Source organism: Chiloscyllium plagiosum, chromosome 30 (assembly GCF_004010195.1).
Source record: "Chiloscyllium plagiosum isolate BGI_BamShark_2017 chromosome 30, ASM401019v2, whole genome shotgun sequence".
Taxonomy (NCBI): domain Eukaryota; kingdom Metazoa; phylum Chordata; class Chondrichthyes; order Orectolobiformes; family Hemiscylliidae; genus Chiloscyllium; species Chiloscyllium plagiosum.
The window spans coordinates 23,209,786-23,231,671 of NC_057739.1; the positions used below are offsets into that span (position 1 = coordinate 23,209,786).

At 37.2% G+C, this 21,886-nt stretch overlaps 1 protein-coding gene across 5 annotated transcripts in view; it reads left to right on the top strand.

Moving 5' to 3' along the window:
* The window catches only part of LOC122564809 (myomegalin-like), a 137,756-nt gene extending 115,942 nt beyond the window's left edge, over window positions 1-21,814 (top strand). For 4 of the 5 annotated variants that reach the window (XM_043720086.1, XM_043720085.1, XM_043720082.1 and 1 more), the window contains 9 exons: window positions 3,563-3,675; window positions 6,634-6,891; window positions 8,562-8,699; window positions 10,135-10,391; window positions 12,150-12,293; window positions 13,298-13,436; window positions 14,480-14,526; window positions 18,466-18,517; window positions 21,061-21,814. In XM_043720086.1, the coding sequence (XP_043576021.1) occupies window positions 3,563-3,675; window positions 6,634-6,891; window positions 8,562-8,699; window positions 10,135-10,391; window positions 12,150-12,293; window positions 13,298-13,436; window positions 14,480-14,526; window positions 18,466-18,517; window positions 21,061-21,074 (1,162 nt within the window). In that variant the 3' untranslated portion in view covers window positions 21,075-21,814. The remainder of the gene's footprint in view (window positions 1-3,562; window positions 3,676-6,633; window positions 6,892-8,561; window positions 8,700-10,134; window positions 10,392-12,149; window positions 12,294-13,297; window positions 13,437-14,479; window positions 14,527-18,465; window positions 18,518-21,060) is intronic. The other variant, XM_043720083.1, reaches the window with a different exon arrangement.
* Window positions 21,815-21,886: the final 72 nt, after the last annotated feature.

Sequence of the window (21,886 nt, forward strand, 5' to 3'; positions counted from 1 at the left end):
AACTTGCTGGACCTATCTCGGTCAAGTGTATCCTGAATCACTGGAATATTTTTGCCCCAGGAATGGGACACAACACTGCAGAATAGAATTGAGCCCATTGACGCGGGAAGCAGAGCTGGAGTGAATGAGTGTTAAGATGGTCTAGCTAGCCTGATTCTCTGGAAGTTCAATTATGTTTTGGAATATTTCTGGCCACTGTGACACATTATACCTTCCATGCTAACTCCATAGCCATTCACTCAGTATACATCCTGAGTTGACCTCAAAATCTATTAGGGATAAGTATACCCCTATAGGAAATGTCAGCAAAGAGCTCTGTTGAAAGTGCTCAAACAGCTTCTACAACAGCTGCAGTCTGTTTTCTCCATAGTTTAAATAGGGGACAATATTTAAAAAATCTGAATGTTAAACAGACCTGATTTACCATTCAAGAGCATTTACATCTACTCCATAAATTTGTGCCCCTTACTGTGCAGTTTAAGGTCTTTGCAACAGCTAAATTGGGTTCTATTTGAACTCAGCAACACCATTTAAGTGTAATATTGAGTTCGGGTTTCCCTCCAGTATGACATCACTCCCACTCATTATTCCTACCCAGCAAAAATTGGATCTGTTAGAAATGGAGGACAGCACTTCCCCATACTGGTCTCACCCACCATTTTAAAGATCCTTAGAATCTTCCTGACCTTTGGCAAGGGTGACCTTTTAAGGGAAAGCAGCAACAGCAGCCATATGAGTGGTACCATGATTGGCCATATTGTACAGCAAAAAGGGTCATAGTGTAGGTGAGCAGTAATCATAGGGGAATGTTTAGGTACAGATAAGCATTTCTGTGGCAATGAGTGAAACTCCAGAAAAGTGTGTTGCCCCTCTGTCTCAAGAGAGTTTCTGAGTGGCACAGGATATCCTGAAAGGGATGGGTTAACAGTCTGATTTCATGATCCAGATTCATAGGCAGAGATGAGGTCCTGCAAAGGGAATTTAGAGAGTAGGAAGTTGAAAAGCAGGATCTCTCGAGTTGTAATCTCGAGCTTACTCCCTGTGCCATGTGCTAGTGATGGCCAGAAATAGAAAGGTAATACAGTTAAATGTGTGGCTAAAGAGCTGGTGTAGGAAGGAAGACTTCAGATATCTGCATCATTGGGATCTCCTGGGCAGTGGGGACTTGTACAAGAAGGATGGGTTGCATCTAAACCAGAAGGGCACCGATATCCTTGAAGGGAGGTTTGCTAGTGCCAACTCAGGAGAGTTTTTAAACTAGTGTGGCGGTGAGGTCCGAATCATAGCTATAGATCAGCAAGAGGAGGGTTTGAGGAGAAGGTCAACATCAAGTCAAGTAAATCTAATAGGAAAAGCAGCTAGGGCTGGGTTACTGAACACCACTGGACTGGTAATCTGAAATGTATTTATATTAATGCAAGGAGTTGAAGAGGTAAGACACATGAGCTTAGAGCCTGGATTTGTGCATGGGACCACAATGTTGTAGACATTACAGAAACGGGTTGAGAGGGGGTCAGGACTGGCTGCTCAACATTCCAGGAATTTAAATGTTTCCGGCAAGACAGAGAGGGCCATAAGAGCATGATGGAAGTTGCTTTACTGATTAAAGAGAATGTCACAGCTATCGTAAGAAAGGGTCTCTTTGAGGGGCTCATCCAGCTGGGTCAAAACTTCGGAATAATAAAGGTGTAATCACTAGGATGGTGTTATACTATCGTCCGGAGGAGAAAGTGAGGTCTGCAGATGCTGGAGATCAGAGCCGGAGATGTGTTGCTGGAAAAGCGCAGCAGGTCAGGCAGCATCCAGGGATCGTCCTCCTGATAGTCAGCGGGAGATAGGGAAACAGATATATAAGCAGATCATAGAAAGATGTAAAACAGAATTGTAGTATTTTTAAAACTTCAAGAATTGACTGAGACTCCCTTGGTGCCAGGGCTTAGATGGGTCAGAATATTCTAGGTGCATCTTGGAGGGTTTCTTGAAACAATATGTAGATAGTCCGAATAGGGAAATGGCTGTAATAGACCTTTACTGAGGAATTAGCCTGACCAGATGATCAAAATTTCAGTGTGGGAGTACTTTGGGTATAGTGATCACTATTCTGCAAGTTTTAAGATAGTTATGGATAAGGTCAAGACTGGTCCTCAGGTGAAGGTGCTTAATTGGGGAAGGCTAATTACAATAGTATTATGCAGGAACTGGAGAAATTAGATTGGGACTGGTTGTTTGAGAGTAAATCCACATCTAACATGGGAGTCTTTAAAGGCCAATTGATCATTGTTCAGGACCAGCATATTCCCATGAGAATGAAACATAAGGATGGCAAGATTCAGGAAACTTAGATAACCAGATATATTGAAAGGTTAGTCAAAAAGGAAAAGGAAGCATATGTAAGGTTTCGGAAACAAATCAAAGAAAACTTTTGTAGAGTATAAAGGAAACAGAAAAGATCTTAATCTAGAAATTAGGAGGGCTTGAAGGGGCCATGAAATTTCCTTGGCAAGTAGGATTAAGGAGAATCCAAAGCCATCTTGTACATATATGAGGAGCAAGAGAATAACATGGGAAAGGTGGGTTCCTTCAAAGATAAAGGTGGGAATTTATCTGTGGAGTCTGAGGAAGTGGGTAAGGTTTTTAATGAGTACTTCACATCAGTATTCAGCAAGGTGAAGGATATGAATGGTGATAACATTAGGGAGGGGTATGTTGATATTCTGGGGCATGTTAGTATTAAGAAGGTGGTGGTGTTGGGTGTCTTGAAAACCATTTAAAGTAAGTAAGTCTTCAGGACCTGATGAGGTCTATCCCAGAGTACTGAATGAAGCAAGGGAGGAAATTGTTGTGGCCTTGACCCGAGATCTTTGTATCCTTTTGAGTCCCAAGTGAGGTCCAAGGAGACTGGAGAACAGCCAACATTATTCCCTCCTTTAAGAAAGGCAACAGGATAATGGAGGAAATTATAGGCTGCAAAGCCTTACCTCCATGGTCGGGAAATAATTGGAGAAGCTTCTAGGGAGAGGATTTACTTGCATTTGGAGAAGAATGGATGTTTTAGAGATAGTCAGCAAGGCTTTATGCAGGGGTAGTCTTGTCTCACAAACCTGATTGAATTTTCTAAGGAAGTAACAAAGTTTGCAAGTTGGATACCAAACTTGGTCATAGAAGACAGAGGGTAGTTGTGAACCGGTGTTTTTTCTGACCGGAGGTCTGTGACCAGTGGTGTTCCAAAAGAATTAGTGCTGTGACCTCTGTAGTTTGTAATATATACAAATAACTTGGATGAAAATGTAGGTGGTCTGGTTAGTAAGTTTGCAGACTTCACAAAAATTGGTGGAATTGTTGATTGTGAAGAAGTTTATCAAAGGATACAGCAGGATATAGACTAGTTGGAAAGTTGGACGAAGAAAAGGCAGCTGGAGTTCAATCTGAACAAGTGTGAGATGATGCATTTCCTTGGACGAATATTTTGGGATGTTGAATGAAGTTCCTATGATTTAAAAAAAAAACCAAATTATTTAAAGGAAGGTGAGGTGTGAGAATTTTATTTTAATATTATTTGCAGGCTGCACCAAGAACTTCGCTTACAGCATCAGCTCTTCACAGAGAACCAGCAGCTGCTACAGTCATTAAGAATGGAGCTTCGAGTGTATGAGCAGCTTGAGGAAGGAAAACCAGGTATTTTTGCAATGAAGAAAATTGTAAAATTTTCTCCATCCTATTTCATGCCACCACCACCCCTCACTCTAATTAATTTTCATTTCTGAAAAGGTATTAGTTAAATGAAAGTTGTAATGTAAAGCAAAATGTTTAGTGTTCAAGCCTGACTAATGGTGAAAACACAACCTGCCAACAACCTAACGCTACATTAGAGTATAAGCAATAGGAGCAGCAGTGGACCATCCAGTCCTGCTCTGCCACCTCAATAGAATTATTGTTGATCTAATACTTAAACTGCCCTTTCCTGTCCACTCATTTCAATTCCTTGTTTACAGAAAATATAAAGCTTCATCTAGGAAGTTTAAGAACTTGAGGTTTCCTTGTGCTTATAAAATTAATTGTGATTTACATAGGCCTGACGCATCAAATCAGCAGAAATGTTGCACACATTGTTATTGCTGAAGAAGCTTTTCCTGACCAAATGCAACTACCCATTTTTTTCTGGAATTACTGATCCTAGGTGACAGGTAATGCAGTGAAGTATTTAAAGGTTCAATCTTCTAATGAATGAGTATGGGTTATTGAGTAAATTTGAGTGGTGTGTCGAGGTAGTCAGGCAGTTAGTGAGATAGTTGGCTGGCTGGGGGTCCCAAGATTGGATGTGGAGTCACTCGTGTCAGATCAGATTTTAAACTGTCTAATATTTCCTGGACAACTGACAAGGTAAGTTGAACAGAACAGTCCCAAGTCACTAACTCTAATTCGGAGTTGAAATATTGACCAAGGCTTCTAAGTTAAAGGGACTTGCCCATCCAGCATTTAAACTTCCTGGGCAATTCCCAAATATATCTATACACCAGGATATTCACAAAATGCTGACGAGTATCTTCTGTGGTGCATCTGTTCTCTGACAATCGAGAGAATGGAAAATGTAGGCCATTGTTTTCTGCAATCTGGAAATATTCTAATCATTGTTTTATATGTTTTAAATATGACCAAAGTTTCAGACCAGCATTACTCTGTGTGATGTAATTTCTGTCTATTTTTCTTAAGAATAAATATAAAGAAATACTCTAGGATTAGGACATTTTGTGCTAGTGGCTGTAAGGCTTTGTGGGAAATACTTGCCATTAAATTTTTACTACTTCCTCACTTGATTTATATCTCCCATGGCAGCCATGAGCCCCTTTAAATGTTTTACAGGTTAAGGTCTGTGTACAGTTGCCCACCATCAGTCCTTTTGTCAAGATCATTCAGGTTGTGGTGGTATCCACACAGTGATTCACATTGTCGCTGAGAGTCCACTGACAAAACTTGAAAGTAGCTTAAAGACCTCCATTAGCCACTGATATGGCTATTACTTGGTTCTTTGACTACACACCTCCTAAATAAACAGTATGTGAAAAGGGGATTGTGTGTAGACTCTTGTGATGATGAAGGTATTGACTGCCAGTCGTAGGCTGGCATTGCTTCATTTAAAGAATGTTTACTATATGTTGTTCTGCTCAAGCACTTGACAGGACAGCATCAAGCCTCCGTAAGATCAAGGACCCTGGGTATGGAACTTCTACCCACTGCGAACTTCTGACAAATCAGAGACTGCCTCCTGTACTGAATGGCAGTGCCATTGGGGAGGCAATCATTGATGCTATTATGACATCAATAATCATTGCTTATTCCCAGCCCAGAAAGATCTGTGTAGAAGAAACTGAGCCCCAAACCCACTGCAGGGTTAGCACTGATTGTGGCAGGATAAGGCTGTCCACTTGCATTTCTACCAAGGACTTAAGTGGAGGTCAAGGGGACCCTCCCAAATGCTTCCCACATCACTAATTTGCCATGGGGAAAGCAGAAGATTCTGCCTGATGTTTTAGTTAGATTATTTGATATTTTCCTATTGGACAGTTGCCAATGTTTTAGTTAGGACTACTACACCTATTTGTAAGAGTGAAGTTTTGGTTTTGGAAAGTAATGTTCTGCACAGAGGGTGGTAGATGACTGGAACATGCTGCCAAAGGAGGTGATAGGAACAGATGCAACAGCAACATTTTAAGAGGCATTTAGACAGATACAAGAACAGAGACTTGGAGGGATACAGACCATGTGCAGGTGGGTGGGATTAGTTTAGAATGGCAGTGTGGTCAGTACAGATATGGTGGGCTGAAGGGCTTGTTCCTGTGCTGTACCATTCTTTTTTTTTTCTATGCACTGAGCAGGGACCTAGCACCAACCCTTTGTATGTTTAAACCTAACCTTATAAATGGCACTAAAACTGTACCACCCTGCACTATGGGTCAAACACTTAAGACTAGAAAAAAAAATTTTAGAGATCCAGTTCATTTTGTTTTTATTTTCTGGGTTTTTGGCTTAATGCCTGCTTATTATCATCCAGCATGTTTTATTTAATGAAGTTGCAACTGTAAAAGGAAACCATTTTGACCCTTTTTATATATTTAATTGCAAAAAAGTCACATCTGTTGAACTGTTAGCCTCTTATTGAACAGTTCCTGAATATGATATTGTTTGTATGTAAGTATCATTTTAGCCAAAGCCTGCCTTCTGTGTTAATATTACTCTTTACCAGAGACTGGACTCTAGGTTATTGTTTGTCTGTCTAGCACTGGAATGTTTAATTGACGTCAGATTGTGAGCTCCCTTTTGTGTATAATTAGACTGGAAATGATGTTGAATGTATTTTATAGCATAAACTAGAACCTATGACGATCTCTTCATGCAGTAAAGTTGGCACTTAATCATCTTGTCCCCTCTTACTACTAAACCTTGCATCACATTGAGACTGTGAAAGTGAAAGAGTATTTGTACTGAAGTGTCTTATATTAAGAGAAGAAATTGAAACAATGTTTACCTTTCATTCACCAGATTCACACTTATTTGTGCACCTTTCAGTATTCAGCATGCAAAAGACTTGGACGTAAAAACAAATACCAATTATAATTTTGTTTTGCAATCTTGCAGAATCTCCACAACAGATGAGCCATGAATCCGTGAAATATTTTCAAGGATCTATTGATCTAAATGAACTCTTGACAGAAATCCACTGCCTACGGATTCAGTTGGAGAAAAGTATTCAGACCAACAACTGTTTACGTCAGAAGCTTGAAGAACAACTTCAACAAGGACAATACAAACCTGAAGGCAGTCCTTCCACAATTAATATAAACTATCTCTTGACAAGAGAGCAAAGATCTAATAGGAACAGACGTTTATTTCAAGGTAAATAATTTGACTGCATTTCCTTATGTAAGCATGTTCAAAGTAGCTTTTGACTTTTACAAGCACTGTACCTCGTGAACAAATTACAATTGGCGTCAGGAGCACAGATGTAAGTTCATATTAGACAAATAGTATTCCATTTGTGCTATCAAAAATATTTAAAACATGCTTCTTATTTGCTCTTGAACAGTAGCCATGCTACTGCCCATACATATTTCATTGAGCATTGAGATTCCACAATACATCATAAGACTGGGTTTTGGTAGTAGCTAGATTGGCTAAAAATATGATGTTGCCTCTATTAAGAACACTTTGATCCAGTTGATTTTATAAGAAGTTTTACTGGGTTTTTTTGAAGTCATTATTCAGTCCCAAGAAACAATTGCGGTGTATTAAACTTAGTTTTACAGTTTGTCATGGTGTGATTTGAATACTGTGTCTGAGATGTTTGTTTAGTATATCAAAGTCATTAATCTACAGGTAGTTCTTCTATAATGCAAAGGTTGTGTTCTTGTGCAACCCCTCATTATAGAAAACTCACGCTTCTGAAACAGTGCTTTGTGTTGGCGATGTAATAGTGTTAGAACCAATTCAAATTTTAAAGGTTCTTGCTTTAGAAACATTCTTCAATCATGTTACAGCAAATTTGCATTAACAGAATACACGTTGTAGCAAAACAACCTGTAATTCCTAATGAAGGGCTTGTGCTTGAAACATCAACTCTCCTACTCCTCAGTTGCTGCCTGACCGACTGAGCTTTTCCAGCACCACACTTTTCGACTCTGTTTCTTCAGGATCTGCAGTCCTCACTTTCTCCCTGAAATTTTTACGTTGTATGTTGATGTGCAATAAGGTTGTGAAAATGTAAACACATTTACCCCGTTATTGTCTTTTAAAATGTTTGCTGTTTTGAAATTCCTCAAATAAATTCTCAACTAAGTGAAGTTCCAAAATCAGAAACGTTAATATGTATTTTTCTCACTTTTTTGGTGATCAATGCGAAGGCAGGAGGACAGATGGTGAAAGGGATCAAGAGGCAAGCCATGTTGCAACTTCCCACTACAGGGAAGGGTGGGAGGCTTATTTGATTAGAGCTCCAAGGTCCAAGGAGGGATTGCTCCAAACACTGTCGTCTGGCTCCAATTTCTTCAAAAAAAAAATTCACCTGTCTTCAAGGATACCTGGCATCAGCTGATACAGCTTTTGGCAATGGCCAGCACTAACAGTGATGCTGCTGAGCTGCCAGCCTGTTGTTCGGGCACTGTCAGCAAAATGCATCCTTCCCAAGATCATGCCATCCAGTCACCCTCAATGGAAACATTCACCATGTTCTCATTTGACTTCAGTTGAAAAATATTTTCTTAGCAGTAACATATAATGTAAACAGCAGCTAATTTAAATTGAACTTTAATTTCTGAATTCTTTATCCCTTTTAAAGTCTGTTGTATTTGTTTCCCTGAATTTAAAACATGTATTTAATTTTGGGGTTTGACTATTTAAGTAGAAATAGAGTTTGTAATTTAGTTACCCACACAGAATGATGCAATTGAACCTTTGTATGCTGTATTAAACATTATATATTAATTCATTTTAAGATTTCTAATCCTTTAGATTTTTCCATTGATGCTGCCTTCATGCTGTCCTTGCTTTTTTGTGCGAACACTTAATAGATTCTGAAGCTGACGTGTCTGTTTCTGCTGAAGATGAAAGAGGAAATTTCCAGTCTCATGAATTTCCAGTATCACCAAACTCTGCCAACATTCCTGCAGATGTCACTGTTGCAGATGGGTCAATGTTCAGAATCTCAAGTACGTACCATGTACAAGAGGTGATGTCTTTAATTTTCATATAAGACTTCCAGGGATGAAATTGTGACAGTGGATTTCTTTAATACTGCCAATGGACAAAATTCACAGTTTTGTTTTTATTCATTCATGAGATGAGGACATCACTGGCTAAGCCAGCATTTATTATCCATCTCTAATTGCCCAAAGAGCAGTTGCAAATCAACAACATTGCTGTGGGTTTGGTGTCACATGTAAGATAGCAGATTTCCTTCTCTAAAGGACATTAGTGAACCAGGTGGGTTTTCCCCCAGGAATCATCAGTGGATTCATGGTCATCATTAGACCCTTTAATTCCAGGTATTTCCTAAATTCAAATTTCACCATGGCAAGATTCGAACCCTGATCCTCAGAGCATTATTTGGGTCTAATGATAATACTACTTGGCCATTGCCTCCTTTTTGGGAATTCTGTATACTTTTTGCCATTGCATGTTGTATTTGAAATTAAACAAATCAACATGTGCTAACTTCCAACTTTTCTTGAGTCCAATATACTGTTTATTTCACAAGACCAGTTTTAGTCCTGTGTGGCTTTGTAAATTAATTTGCCAGTCGTTATTTCCCAGTCTGTTATCACTTTTGGCTTCACATTGACTTTTTAAAAATTAATCTAATCTATTTTTCTAATTAACCTGTTCAAAGAGCAGGTGGAAACACTGATGTTTTAAAAATTCTTTGCTTTGGACAAATGGCAAACAGCTGCACACCTTTCATTAACAATGAATACTCTTTAGTTTTTTTTGTTTTAAGTTTGGATAATTAACTGCTACTTATAGATCTTTTGCTTCAGCATTCACAGTACAGCATTTCTATATTCAATAGCACTTAAAAGAAACGCTACAGTACCAAGTATTGATTGGATCAGCTTATCTGAAACTTTTTAATTTGGGGCAAAATTTTCTCTCTTGTCCTTTATCTTGATCAAAAGGCCCTCCAAGCCTGAACTGATCCAAATCCATTGTCTAAACCTGTCGCCCAATTCCTAAGCATCAGTATCCCTCTGCTCCCTACCTACTAATGCATCTGTCCAGATACATCTTAAATGAATCTACCGTGCCTGTCCCTACTACCTCTGCTGGCAATGTTTTCCAGGCACCTTGATTTCCACAAAACACATTCCGCATATGGACATTGGGTATAGCTCAGGGCATAAAGCATGCAGTGCAAATCTATAAGAAGTAAAGTTATTCATAGTTAGTTTTCTAATTGTCGATAATCAAATGGGATGCAATGAATATAATAATGCCTAGGGATCTTTTTAGCTGCTAAATAATTTTGTTTCTCTGTATGCATATATTTCTCCCAATTTGTATTTTAAATATAATAATACAGTTCAGCTAATTCTGAACCTGCAATGTTTCTTTTAATCTGCAACTTCTAACTTTCATTCAATTTAGGAGCCAAAGAACTGCCAAAAGATGAGTTTGATGGTTCATCACATTACAGTGATAGTTCAATAGAAAATCTACCACACAAACCTTCCAGAGTCCTTCCCGAGCATCGGATGTTGGCAGACAAGAATGGGCAATATGTGCTCGGGCTATTAGAAAATTATAATGCATTGCACAAGCAAATCTCTGATGGCCGGTCACTGCTTCATGGAATGAATAAATGTCTTGGAGATGTGGCTGCTCATCAGACTACTGCTGCAAAGGTAAACTCTACGTATTTTCAGAAATGTTTAGTAATTTAACAGTACAAACTTATGTTTTATATACATTTCAAGCCAACTGTGGTAGAACCAGAGTCCCTGCTAGATTTAATTCTCATAAATTACCTACCCTGAACCCTGTCCCAGGATTTTAACTATGTAGATTTTAGAATTTAGGCTTGGCATTTCCCTGATTTGAAAGCTCCACTAAGCAACAATATTGCAAAACTGACCGTTACTGCGAGACATGGTGCCAGAACTGAGCACACTTTTGAAAAATCTCTAGCACATTTCACCTTCATAATGCCAGTTCTAAAAGGCAGCTGAACCTGGATGGTAAAAGAGTGAAGCATGATCCCCACTATGTTTATTTAGGCATCTCACTTGATAGAATATTTAGGTACAGACAAGATCACTTAATGACAGTTTTAAAACAAAATTGAAACCACCTCAACCTCCGCTATAAAGGTTATGTACCTTGATAGAAAGAGTAGAGGCGTAAACTATTTTGTAAACAAAGAAAGGCTTTGGAAATCTGAAGCACAAAGAGTCCAGGTTTAGGATTCTCTTCACCTTAACATGCAGGTTCATTTGGCAGTGATATGGATGTTTTCTTTTCCACAATATAAACTTCCATTATTTTCATCAATGTCATTTTTTTTATTTGAGTACCAGAAACATTTTGAAACAGTACAAAGTTACTATATTCTTCCTTAAATTTCTTTCAGCATCTTCCACAGTTCAAATCATTTTATTTACTTACATACTCTGGTTTATATGGAAGAAAGGGCAGTAGTTTCAGCAGGTGTGACAACACCAGTGTAGAGAGAGAGAGAGAACATTTACATCTCACATCTGTGACTTTTCACCAGAACTTGGAAAAGTTTTAAAACTGAAAGGGGAAATGATAGGAAGAATGAAAATGAAGGACTAACAGGATGGTTTGGAGATTTTAAGTGCTGGCTCTCCAGCTTAGATTGAGCTTCACTGGAACAATAACAGGCCAAATACAAAGGTCATGGTTGGGAACAAAGAGTAGAATTAAAATGCCCCAAGGTGTAGGAAGTTAGGGGTCATGCTTGGAGACTGACCTTGACTTCTGCCTGCTGCTTTACTACAGCAGTATAGTTGAGTTGCAGAGAGATCTATTTGAAAGTGGTGCTCACAGTTTTTTGGTTTTTAAAAAAAAAAGACTGGGCATGTTAGCAACACAGCAGGGTGATATTAATATCCAAATCTGAGCGGACCATTGTAGATTTGTACATTACATTCTTAATATGCAGTCAGTTAAGAACATATAATCATAAATATTCCAAAGCATAGCAGATTCACATGTAAATTTGAACAAATCCACAATTTGATTTGCAAATTAAACCAGCAAAAACTTTCCTAGTTCAGGTCCATCTTAAAACCTCATCTGAGACTCAATCCAGTTCTTAATCCTGGAAGCATAAGTGGGTATGTGGAGTCTACGTCTGAATCCAGGATATATTTAAATCTTGGTGCTTCATATTAAAAAGCCCAGTTTTGTTAGCAATTTTTCTACCCGTCAGCATGTAGAATTAACTTGATATGAAATGAAATTGGTCACAGGTTGAATTATTGGGCGCCTAAGTGATAATAAATACCTTTTTTGTTATACTGGAACATGCTGTTTCAACACCAGAAACGAGATGTTTATCTTTTTTGTTATTGTGCTGCTTAAAGTTTTTTTTAGTAAAGTTGAGTCTAACTTGTCTTTTTTTTTTTTTGCTGCTCCAGGAACTAAATGAGCTTTGCTTAAAGGACTTATCCTCAACCATAAAGACTTTGGAACAAATGCTTGAGGAAGCAGGACACTTGGTAAAACGCTTCTGGAGGGTATCTTTACCGATCTCTTCTGCCAGCTCCAGTCATCGTACACAGGTACAAAGATTGAATTTATTGGGCTACAGCAATTTCTTTTCTAATTCCTTCTAGTGTCCAGCCTGAAAACAAATACTTTTCATGAAAGAGGGTTATTCTGTCTTGGTGCTGTAATACAGAATCGTGGAAACATGCAGAACAGAAAGGGTCTGTATATTGAATTTCAAATCTAAAATTCGGAATCACGGTTCATTGGCAATGTAATTGAAGTCCAGTTCTGAAAGCACCTTTTGGGCTTTTTGTCCAAGTGTCTGATTATTTGGCAGATGAATTATTTGGTACAAAGCCGTGTGGAACAAGAAGAAAGCAAGTTTTAATCCCTTATTGATACTTAGCAAGCTGAACGCAACTCCACAGTGCAGGGAACAATAGAATTTACCATTTTCATAGAATTAGACAACGTAAACGGAAGGCATTCAGACAGTTGCCTGAGGTAGCTTTTTGAAAAACCATTTTCAACTAGTCTGTATCCATGTGCTTTTACCATAGTTAATATATCCAAATTCCTTTTGGATTACTTGATGTTTCCCTACACTAAGGGGAAAAATTCCACAATTTAAGCTGAAAGGTTTTGTACAGATTAATGTGCTTCATATCTTCTAGCACAATGTTCTCCCTGATTAATTGAATAGTTGAAAAATATGCTCCATATTCATGCAAGGAAAGGATCCAATCAGATTCAACCTTAGCACAATGACTTACCTGTTTGGGAGAGATGGTGAATACGCACAGTTAACTTCTCTAAACTTCTGTTGCACTGTACTGAGGAACCTTGATTATCCAAACATCACAGGTGGGCAGTATTTCATTTGGTTAATCGAATGCCGGATGACATAGTTTAGCCGAGCATCGGGACCTTGCGATCTTGCCGGATGATCCAAAATTCTGATAATCAAATGCCAGATATTAGAGATTCTTCTATAGGCCACACTTTGATAACTAACTAATGAAGATACGTGAACTGAACATAGACATCAGCACATCTTTTTTTCTTTGCCCTATAGGGAAAAACTGTGACTGATGAAATTTACCGGCTACGCAAGAAATTGACTGATCAGGAGAAACTTTTGCATGGCACAGTTAAGCGTCTTCGTACGACTAACCAACTAAAGGAGGGAATGGAAAAGGTCATCATTAATCAATGTATGTAACCATATCAGTCATCATCATTTGGTTCTGCTTCTTGATCAAACTGTTTTCGAAGCATCACATTTACTTTAATTGTCTTTGCTTAACATCTCCTTTTTCAATTGCTAATATTTTTGCTGAATAAATATTGAAACATCTTGTATTGGTTGTAAAAAAAAAAAAAATTGGTTGTGAATAATTTCCCACACGGGAGCACCAAGTTTGCCACCTTGCCTAAGAAACCCATGCTGTTTACATATGGGGTTAGTGATTAAGGTTATGCTGTCATTAGATACCCCATAGAGCCCTTTTTTATTTCGAACATTTTATTTTTTCTCCATGTATCATCTCAACTGATATTTTTTAACTATCTTAATTCATGCTTTCAGATTGTTGCTCTGTTTTAGATTCCACTGCCAGAGAAATTACTAGGATTATGTATCCTTAGATTCACAAATGTATGCAATACTACATACCTGTAGCTATGAGCTGTATCTTGTCAAGTGGTAAAATGAGTAACCTAGCAGCTCACTTGTAGTCATGTATTACTACTTAGATGGCATGATAACTCTACTTATCTGTGAGTTAACTCCATTTCATGCAGTTCCATAAACTGATGAGTTGAAAAATCAAGAACAAAATTGCATTTTTTATATAAAGCGGCTGGCAGCATGAGCAGCGAGATTATCAAGTATCTCCAGGAATCACTTGTGCCTTTAGGATTGAGAACTGGACAGTCTTAGTTGAGTTTTTGAGATGGATCTGAGCTAGTACAGGATTTGGTGATTTAATTTACAATTCTAATTGTGGATTTGTCTAAATTTGTATATGAATTTACTGTACCTTGCAATATTCATGACTGTATTTTCTTAGCAGACTGCATATTAAGAATGGTGCACAGAAATATGCAATATCTATTCACATATTGGAAATTAATGTGTCACCTGCTGTGCTGCTAACCTGCTCAGTGTCTTTTAAGATTGTCAGCCATGTATTAAATATAAATTTAAATATATCTGTGGCTTATTTTTAATTGAAGTCTTCTATTCCTTTTAAAGTGTCATTAACTCATGACGTTCTGAAGAAAGCTAGAGGAAATCTGGAGGTGAGTGAGGCAATCAAATAATCTGTGATTGAAGATGGTTAAAATGTTTAAAGCAATTTGATTTGTGATAATGGAAATTGCTAGCACTATAATTACTAAAGTTATCTCTCCTGGTTCTGTTTTTCTTTTCTGATTTAAATATCCTCTTTGCTGCATTTTCAAATTTAAGGTAGCTTTAAGTACTAATTTGTGATGTTTTGTAGAAATGTGGACACCCATCTAGAGGAATAATATATATAAAGAATTAAAAAGTCCAAAGTTGATTCAATCAGATGTTGTCAGTGATGCAGGCTTACGGTTATGAAGAGATACTTCAGAGGTTAAGAAATGATCTATCAGGCGTTTTCAGGATTAAGTTGTGAATTGGGATTGATTTGATTTATTTACAATTATGACAAGCCTTTCCCGAGGAGCACCACAAATTTAAGATAATCCCAGAAAAAAAATGATTAGAGAAAGAGAACATTCCAGTATGTGGAATCATAACAAAAGCCAGTACTTAAAAGCAAATTTGTTCAACTTTAATTGTTTGGAAAAGAGTGATATTGATGATTAGCAGAACAAACAGAAGAACTGAATTGGATTAGGGTCTCCCATTTGGAGAAAAAAAATGTCAGCAGACTCAATAGGTTCAATGGCCTGTTTATTTGTAACAATAATGATTTGAATTTACAATTCAGTCTTTTAATCAGTAGTTCTTTTCCAATCATTGTTGTTTCGAGGTAATACAGTTGATGCAGATCCTATGCATTGGCCAGTGGAAACATAGATTCATTACGTTGACTATGTATAGATGTCACTTTCCATAGTGCAGATTTCCTATGTCTGTTAATAGTGGTCGTTTAATTTTGCCTGATGCCTGTGTGTGTATACAGGGTCCTTTCAGTTTATGTAATGCACTTGTCATTAGTGAGACTGACTGATTAACAGAATAATAAAGTTGCCTATAGATTAGAACCTGCCTCTGGTCTCGACTAGAAGTGTGAAACAACCACTTAGAAAATTGTCAGTGAATCTTACTCTGAGCTTAACACTCATTTTGCTTAAAGTCATGATTGTTTCAAAAGTAATAGATAATAGGGAGTGAAGTGAATTGAAAAGAACATTGTGTGATGATATAACACCTGCCAATTTACTAGGAGCTCGCTTCACAACAGTAGCAAGAACTAAATTCACCCTTATTCTTCTTCTTGTTCCATTGACTATAATCATTTCCATTCTTTGAAATGTTTTTAACCAGAAATAATAAACAATTATAATTTATCTCTGAAGATTTGTAGTCTAGGAAAAGGATGTAATGCAGAACATGGACAGGTATTTATGCCTCAATACATTTAATACAGACTTGCTATGTGACCTGAGCTTAGTCCTCCCCACCAAACCATCTCAACTTAGAATTTCAGCTGATGCAAGTTTCATTGGTTAACATCTATAAATTTGAAAGAAGTTAAAGCAGCCCCTAGAGTTGTAGTGATTAATATGCTCAAATCTTAGGTCTCAATTTATTTCTGTGATAAACAAACCAATAAGGAGGATGAACTAAATTACTGAGTCTGTTCTATACCGCCATGTATTCACAGTGTCCAAGGAGGGTACATTAACTCTACATGCTTAAGATGTAAACATGCATGATCAACCAATCTATTGACTTTTGTCCTATCTCTCTGATCTGTTCACTTTCACCTAGTTTTTAAATGTACTGTCTCTAATCTATAGTTTCCGTAGTTTTTAAAGGAGAAAACTGACTACTTCATGTGATATGTAGGTAATACTGATGCTGAAAGAAGGGTCTGTGGGCTTTTACCTAAATAGCAATGTAACTGTGTGTCAGAAGATATGGCCAGTTATTAGGCCAGATATCTACTGATGCATTTTTCCTGATTAAATGAATAACAGTGGTTTCAGATCCAGACAGCTGATATGCAGTACCACTGGCTCACTTAGAAATGACATCTTTCCTCCTCTCTTCCCTTGTGAATATTCTGTTTATAATTTTAAGATATTCGGTGCTCAGACTCTGAGAACATGTAGAATGCAGTCAAAAAAGTAAGAGTGCTGTGAAGATGTACTGCCTTACTTTTCCTTTTGCATGAGGGGTACTTAGCTCTGCAATTGATTACAAGCGTAAGCTGAAAAGGCCACTTGGATGACCAACTAGAGGTTTTATCATGTAAATAATCTTGTTTCAAGCTGATACCTCAATCTTGTTGGGGATCAGGCTAGTCAGATACACCAAAATGCCAAGGTGGCCTCAGCTGAGCTCACTGAACCATGCTCATTCTGATGCCATGTCATCAATCTGAAAATAAATCATTTTTCTCTGTCCTATTATATCGCCTGACCTGAATATTTCCAGCAGTTTGTTTTTAATTTTATTCAAAATTTCCAACATGTGCATATTCTGCTTCTGTAAAAATGTCAACATCAGTCTATAAATAGTAAGCCTTCCGACATATGTAGCTGGCTAAGTGGCAGTTTGATTCAGTGGCTAAAGTATAGTTTCTAGTGCCACGTCAGTAGTCAGTCACATTATCTTACACAGTATTTCAGTACAGAACAGGGTGTATGCCACATTGTCAGAGATGGCAATAAGGCAGGATCATCATTCCCTTTATAGCTGATAGAGGTGCCATGTGAACAGTGAAGACCGTAAAGGTGACAGTACACAAGGATGAGACCGAATGAACTGGAAGTTTATTTAGGTTCAATTTTGCAATATAGGTATTCTGTCTAGATTGAATTTTGCAGCTTTTATCAGGGATGGACAGAATGTAAACCGATTTTAAGATGGATTATTTTTATGGAGTAATTATTCTTCTTGCCTAAATGGCCACTTTTCCCCATGTATTTGCAGGCATCAGCTGGCCTCAACAGGGTTGAATCAATTCCAGAATTCAGCTCAGAAAAATATCACTTTCAAGGCACTATGCAGTGTTGGTGAAATAGTGATGCTGGTCATACATTTTGGAGGTAGATGAAGGTTTAGCCCCACTCTGGGATGATTTATAAGAATTACTGTGGACAGTGGGGTGATTTTCTCGGAGTTAGCAAGTGAATTCAGTGACATTGTGCGGGTGAGGTATCGGGTATACCCTGGTAATCAACATAAAATTATGTGGTAAAATATAGGCAAATCAGAGGTAATTGTTTCTGATATTTCAAAGCAACTGGGGATGAGGGTTTTAACGGAAGTATGAATAATGTAAAAGAGGAAGTGCAGGGGGAAAAAAATCACTGTCTTGGAAGCTGGCCACTGCTTTCTGTCACTCCTGATTGACATCAGCTTCTTCTTTGCACATGCATGTTCTTTGTGCCACCTAGAGGTGGTGTTTGAACCACGTGCAGCCTTATTTTTAAACCTCCTTATAGAATCATGTACAGCACAGAAACAGACTCTTCAGTCTAAACTGTCCATGCCAACCAGATATCCCAACCCAATCTCGTCCCACCTGCCAGCACCCGGCCCATATCCTTCCAAACCCTTCCTATTTATATACCCATTCAGATACCTTTTTAAATGTTGCAATTATACTAGCCTCCCACATTTCTACCGTGCTATACATGCGAATGTACTTTCCTGTGTGCAAAAAGCAATTGATTGCAAACTTCACTTTCTAAAAGCACATTATAAATTTAAACCAGGGAGTTTTCAAGTTAAAAATGTGAAATTATTTAAATGTTTTATTGAGTATAAATCGGTTTTTAAATGTTTTGAAAGTTTGACATTGGAAACTAGTCTAGTACTTACAATGACCATTTACAAATTTGCATTTCAACATTTTTTTTGCATGAATTCCCCTCCAGTTGCACTTCCCTGTATTAATCAATACACTTTTGTGTCTAAAATTCTAATCTTACTTTTCAAGCTTATTTAATTCAGTGTTTTACTCCTTTTTCTTTTTCTCTCTCCACTCTTGTCCTTAATCGGAGCATTTGCAGATGAATCATTACATGGTTTTTGATCTTAAAGGCTTTCAAAAGCAAAGTGAAGGTTGGTGATGTGTGTAATCGCTTGTGTGACTGCATGCAAATACCTGATTCACGCTGATCTTAAGGTTCTGGGTTGAAATTATTTCACTTCCAATTGTCTGATGGTTTCCTGACTTGGTGTTTTAATAACTTTTTATATCTGGTAATGCCTTAATTGATTGGTGCTGTTTCTTTATTTCATTGGTTCACAACGTACAGGAGCAGGACATCTTGCAATGTACCTTGTCCGTTAAGATGTTTTCCTTCAGTTTTCAGCGAAAGTTATGTTTTCCCACAGAGTTGCTAGACTTAAGAATTAATAATTATCAAGTGAGGGCAGTGAGGCATCTGGAATCTTGGCAAACAAAGGCACAGAAATTGTATCTCTGTCAAATGAAATTTTAAGGAATTTGAAATAAATAGTGAATTGGAGTTGTTATGAAGGTGTAAGGGGTACTATACCTTTGAGAGTTGAAAGCTAGCAAGGACTTAAAGAGACAGAGTCCGGAACAAGGTAACAATGTAATGCTTGGTCAGAACAGCAAGCACTACCTGGGTTGCTATGCGACAAAAATAAATTCAAATTTGGCCAATCAGTTTAAATTATGCTCCAAGATACCAAACTCTAATCAAGTTTGAATTTGGTATTTTGACAATATTAAAACCAATGGAATGATCCAATGTTTTGGGGTATAAAACCGGAAAACATTGAACAGTTGAGGCAAAAAGATCAACAGATGTAGGCTGTTTGTCAGAACACAGAGGTTCCTGTCTGGAGAAGGAGTTTGCACAGAGGGAAACATCAACACCGACCTGGCGAGCAAATCTACCTAGGAAGATACAAAGAGAAGATTCGATAGCTGGCTAGTTTTGTAATTTGAATTTTTCTGTAAATCTTAATTGGGGGCTTTATCGGATCAGTATTGTAGAGGGCAAGGTAAAAGGTTTAAATAAATGAGTTGTAAATAGTTAATATTGTCTGTTAGATTTTTTAAAAAAGTTGTTAATCTTTACTTTAAATAGTGACTTTTGGAATAGTTCTTTGCCTCTGGAATTTTCACAGATTACTGCACAGGGTAAACCTTTTCTGTGTTGCTGGTTTAAATTAGCGGGAGCAAGTTTGTCTGGTGTTATAACAGAGAGTGAACTCACGTAATATTACATGTAGGAGGAGAAAAAAGAAACAAAGGGAAAATCATGCATTTTTATTTTATTTTAATTCATCTGTGCCTCAAGAAACAAGACTCTACATTTTTAAATACCTCTGGGAAAGAAACAGCCCAACAGGTTTCATTGGAAGCACGAGCTTTCGGAGTGCTGCTCCTTCATCAGGTGGTTGTGACAAACATCTGATGAAGGAGCAGCGCTCAGGAAGGTAGTGCTTCCAATTAAACCTGTTGGACTCTAACCTGGTGATGTGTGATTTTTAACTTTGTACACCCCAGTCCAATACCGGCATCTCCAAACCTGGGAAAGAGAGACTGATTAGCAGTTATTAATAACTATTATGGCTGTAAGTCTGGCAAGTTTAAAAAGTCTACTTAATATGCAAATATAGAAACTTCATGAAAATTGAGATTCCACATGAGATATTTCATAAAGCTAGAGTGTTGATAATCAGCCAGCCACTTGTGATGCTTTGTAATTCAAAAGTTATTTCAGCCTCATCACAAGTCGCTGACTGATTTGCGCAATGGCCCAAATTTACTGAAGAAATATGTTAAATCCAGTGTGGAGCAGTAAGCTGTGAATTCTAGCTCAGTGGAGTAATGCAATTCAAAAAGATACTACCAAGTTTCCAACATTCCCAAACTAAAGAGTTGTTCCAACCCAGATGATTTTTTTTTTGGTCAGTTTCATAGACTTCAGCCATTTTCCTGTTGTGATTCCTTGCACTTGTGACTAAAGTCAATGTGAAGTATTTTGTGCAAGGGAATTTGCAGGAAGCCTGAAAGAACTGCATTTTAAACAAAATTTTTTAAAATATTAAAAGCATTTTATTACCTATGTTGAAGACTAGTTGTATTCCAATAGATAATTATCTCTGTTTGATGCAAAGAAGCAAAGTAGTTTTTAACATTGAGAATTAATCATGTTAACAGTTTCAAGTTACTCTCCTTTTTCTGTCAATGTGTGTGAATCTTTATAAGAATATGAAAATAATACTATCCAAGGATCGCTTGCCCTCAGAGCAAAAATGGTGCGCATCCATGTATTTAACTGTAGGATCATCTTCAGAGGAACCTTTGCGTAAATCTCTTGTTCAGATTTGTCCAAGCTAGGCGGAATTATGTCAAAGTTTAATATTACAATCCTAAATAGGATTTTACTGATGCTGTTGTTTTTGGAGATTTATGTTAAGTCTGCTCTCTTTTAAAATGCCTTGTTTTGCATGGCAACAAATCAGTCAAATAAACTAAATTTTATTAATGTGCTGAATACATTTGTTCAAGTTCTGAATGTTTGCAAAATTATTAATAGTATTGTATAAATTGCTACTTCATATTTTTAATTTCAGAGTTTTTATGAAGTTATCTCAACAGTAAATTACTTTTCTTCAAACAGATCCAACCTTCTGAAGCTCCAATAATTGGAAATAACTAATTTGGTTGATATAGCTGCAATGAGATCTTCCAGTGAAGAGGTTTGCTCTATTCCTGAAAAGTTTGACTCTTTAACATCGTTTTGAAGCTGTTGAAAATAATTTCTTAACCTGTCAACTTGCAGGTTGAATTGCTGATTTATTTTGGAATGTTATTTTTGTTTGGAAATGGCTTTTTTGCACAGAGGTGCAGAATTGTTTCTGCATAAAATAATGTTAGATGTAACCCATGAGTACTTGCAAGAAACTGTAGCTTTTGGAACAGTACAGGTGAAATGTTGTGGATTTAAAAAGAGTGAACAGTTCAAAGTTTTGTTTTAGATTGTAATAATTAATGATTTTAAAATAATGTAGAACATCAGAAATGTTGGAACATTTCATTTTATAGAAGAAACCTTTTGTACATTCCCTCAGTTCAGCAATAATTGTAGTGTGTAAAATCAATTTTGTAAATAATTGAGGTCAGCGTCTGATCTGCTGCAGGCTGTGTGATTATTGTATTGTGCTGTTTGTATATTGTTTCTTTCTTGGTACTGAAATGTTTCAAGGTACTGCCTTGGCCTTATGATTGATTCTTTTTAAATTGCTTTGTTGTGTTTTTATGAAAAGAATGTGATGTAGATTTTAAATTGTGAAACAAGCCTGCCTTACTGTACATTTTAGAATGTATGGACTTCAATCTGTTCTCTATTTTTCAAAATACATTTTATATCTTTACTGAATGTGTCCAGCCATTTTTTTGTTCAAACAAAATTCCATTCAAACTTGAGATATTTTGCAATGCGTTAC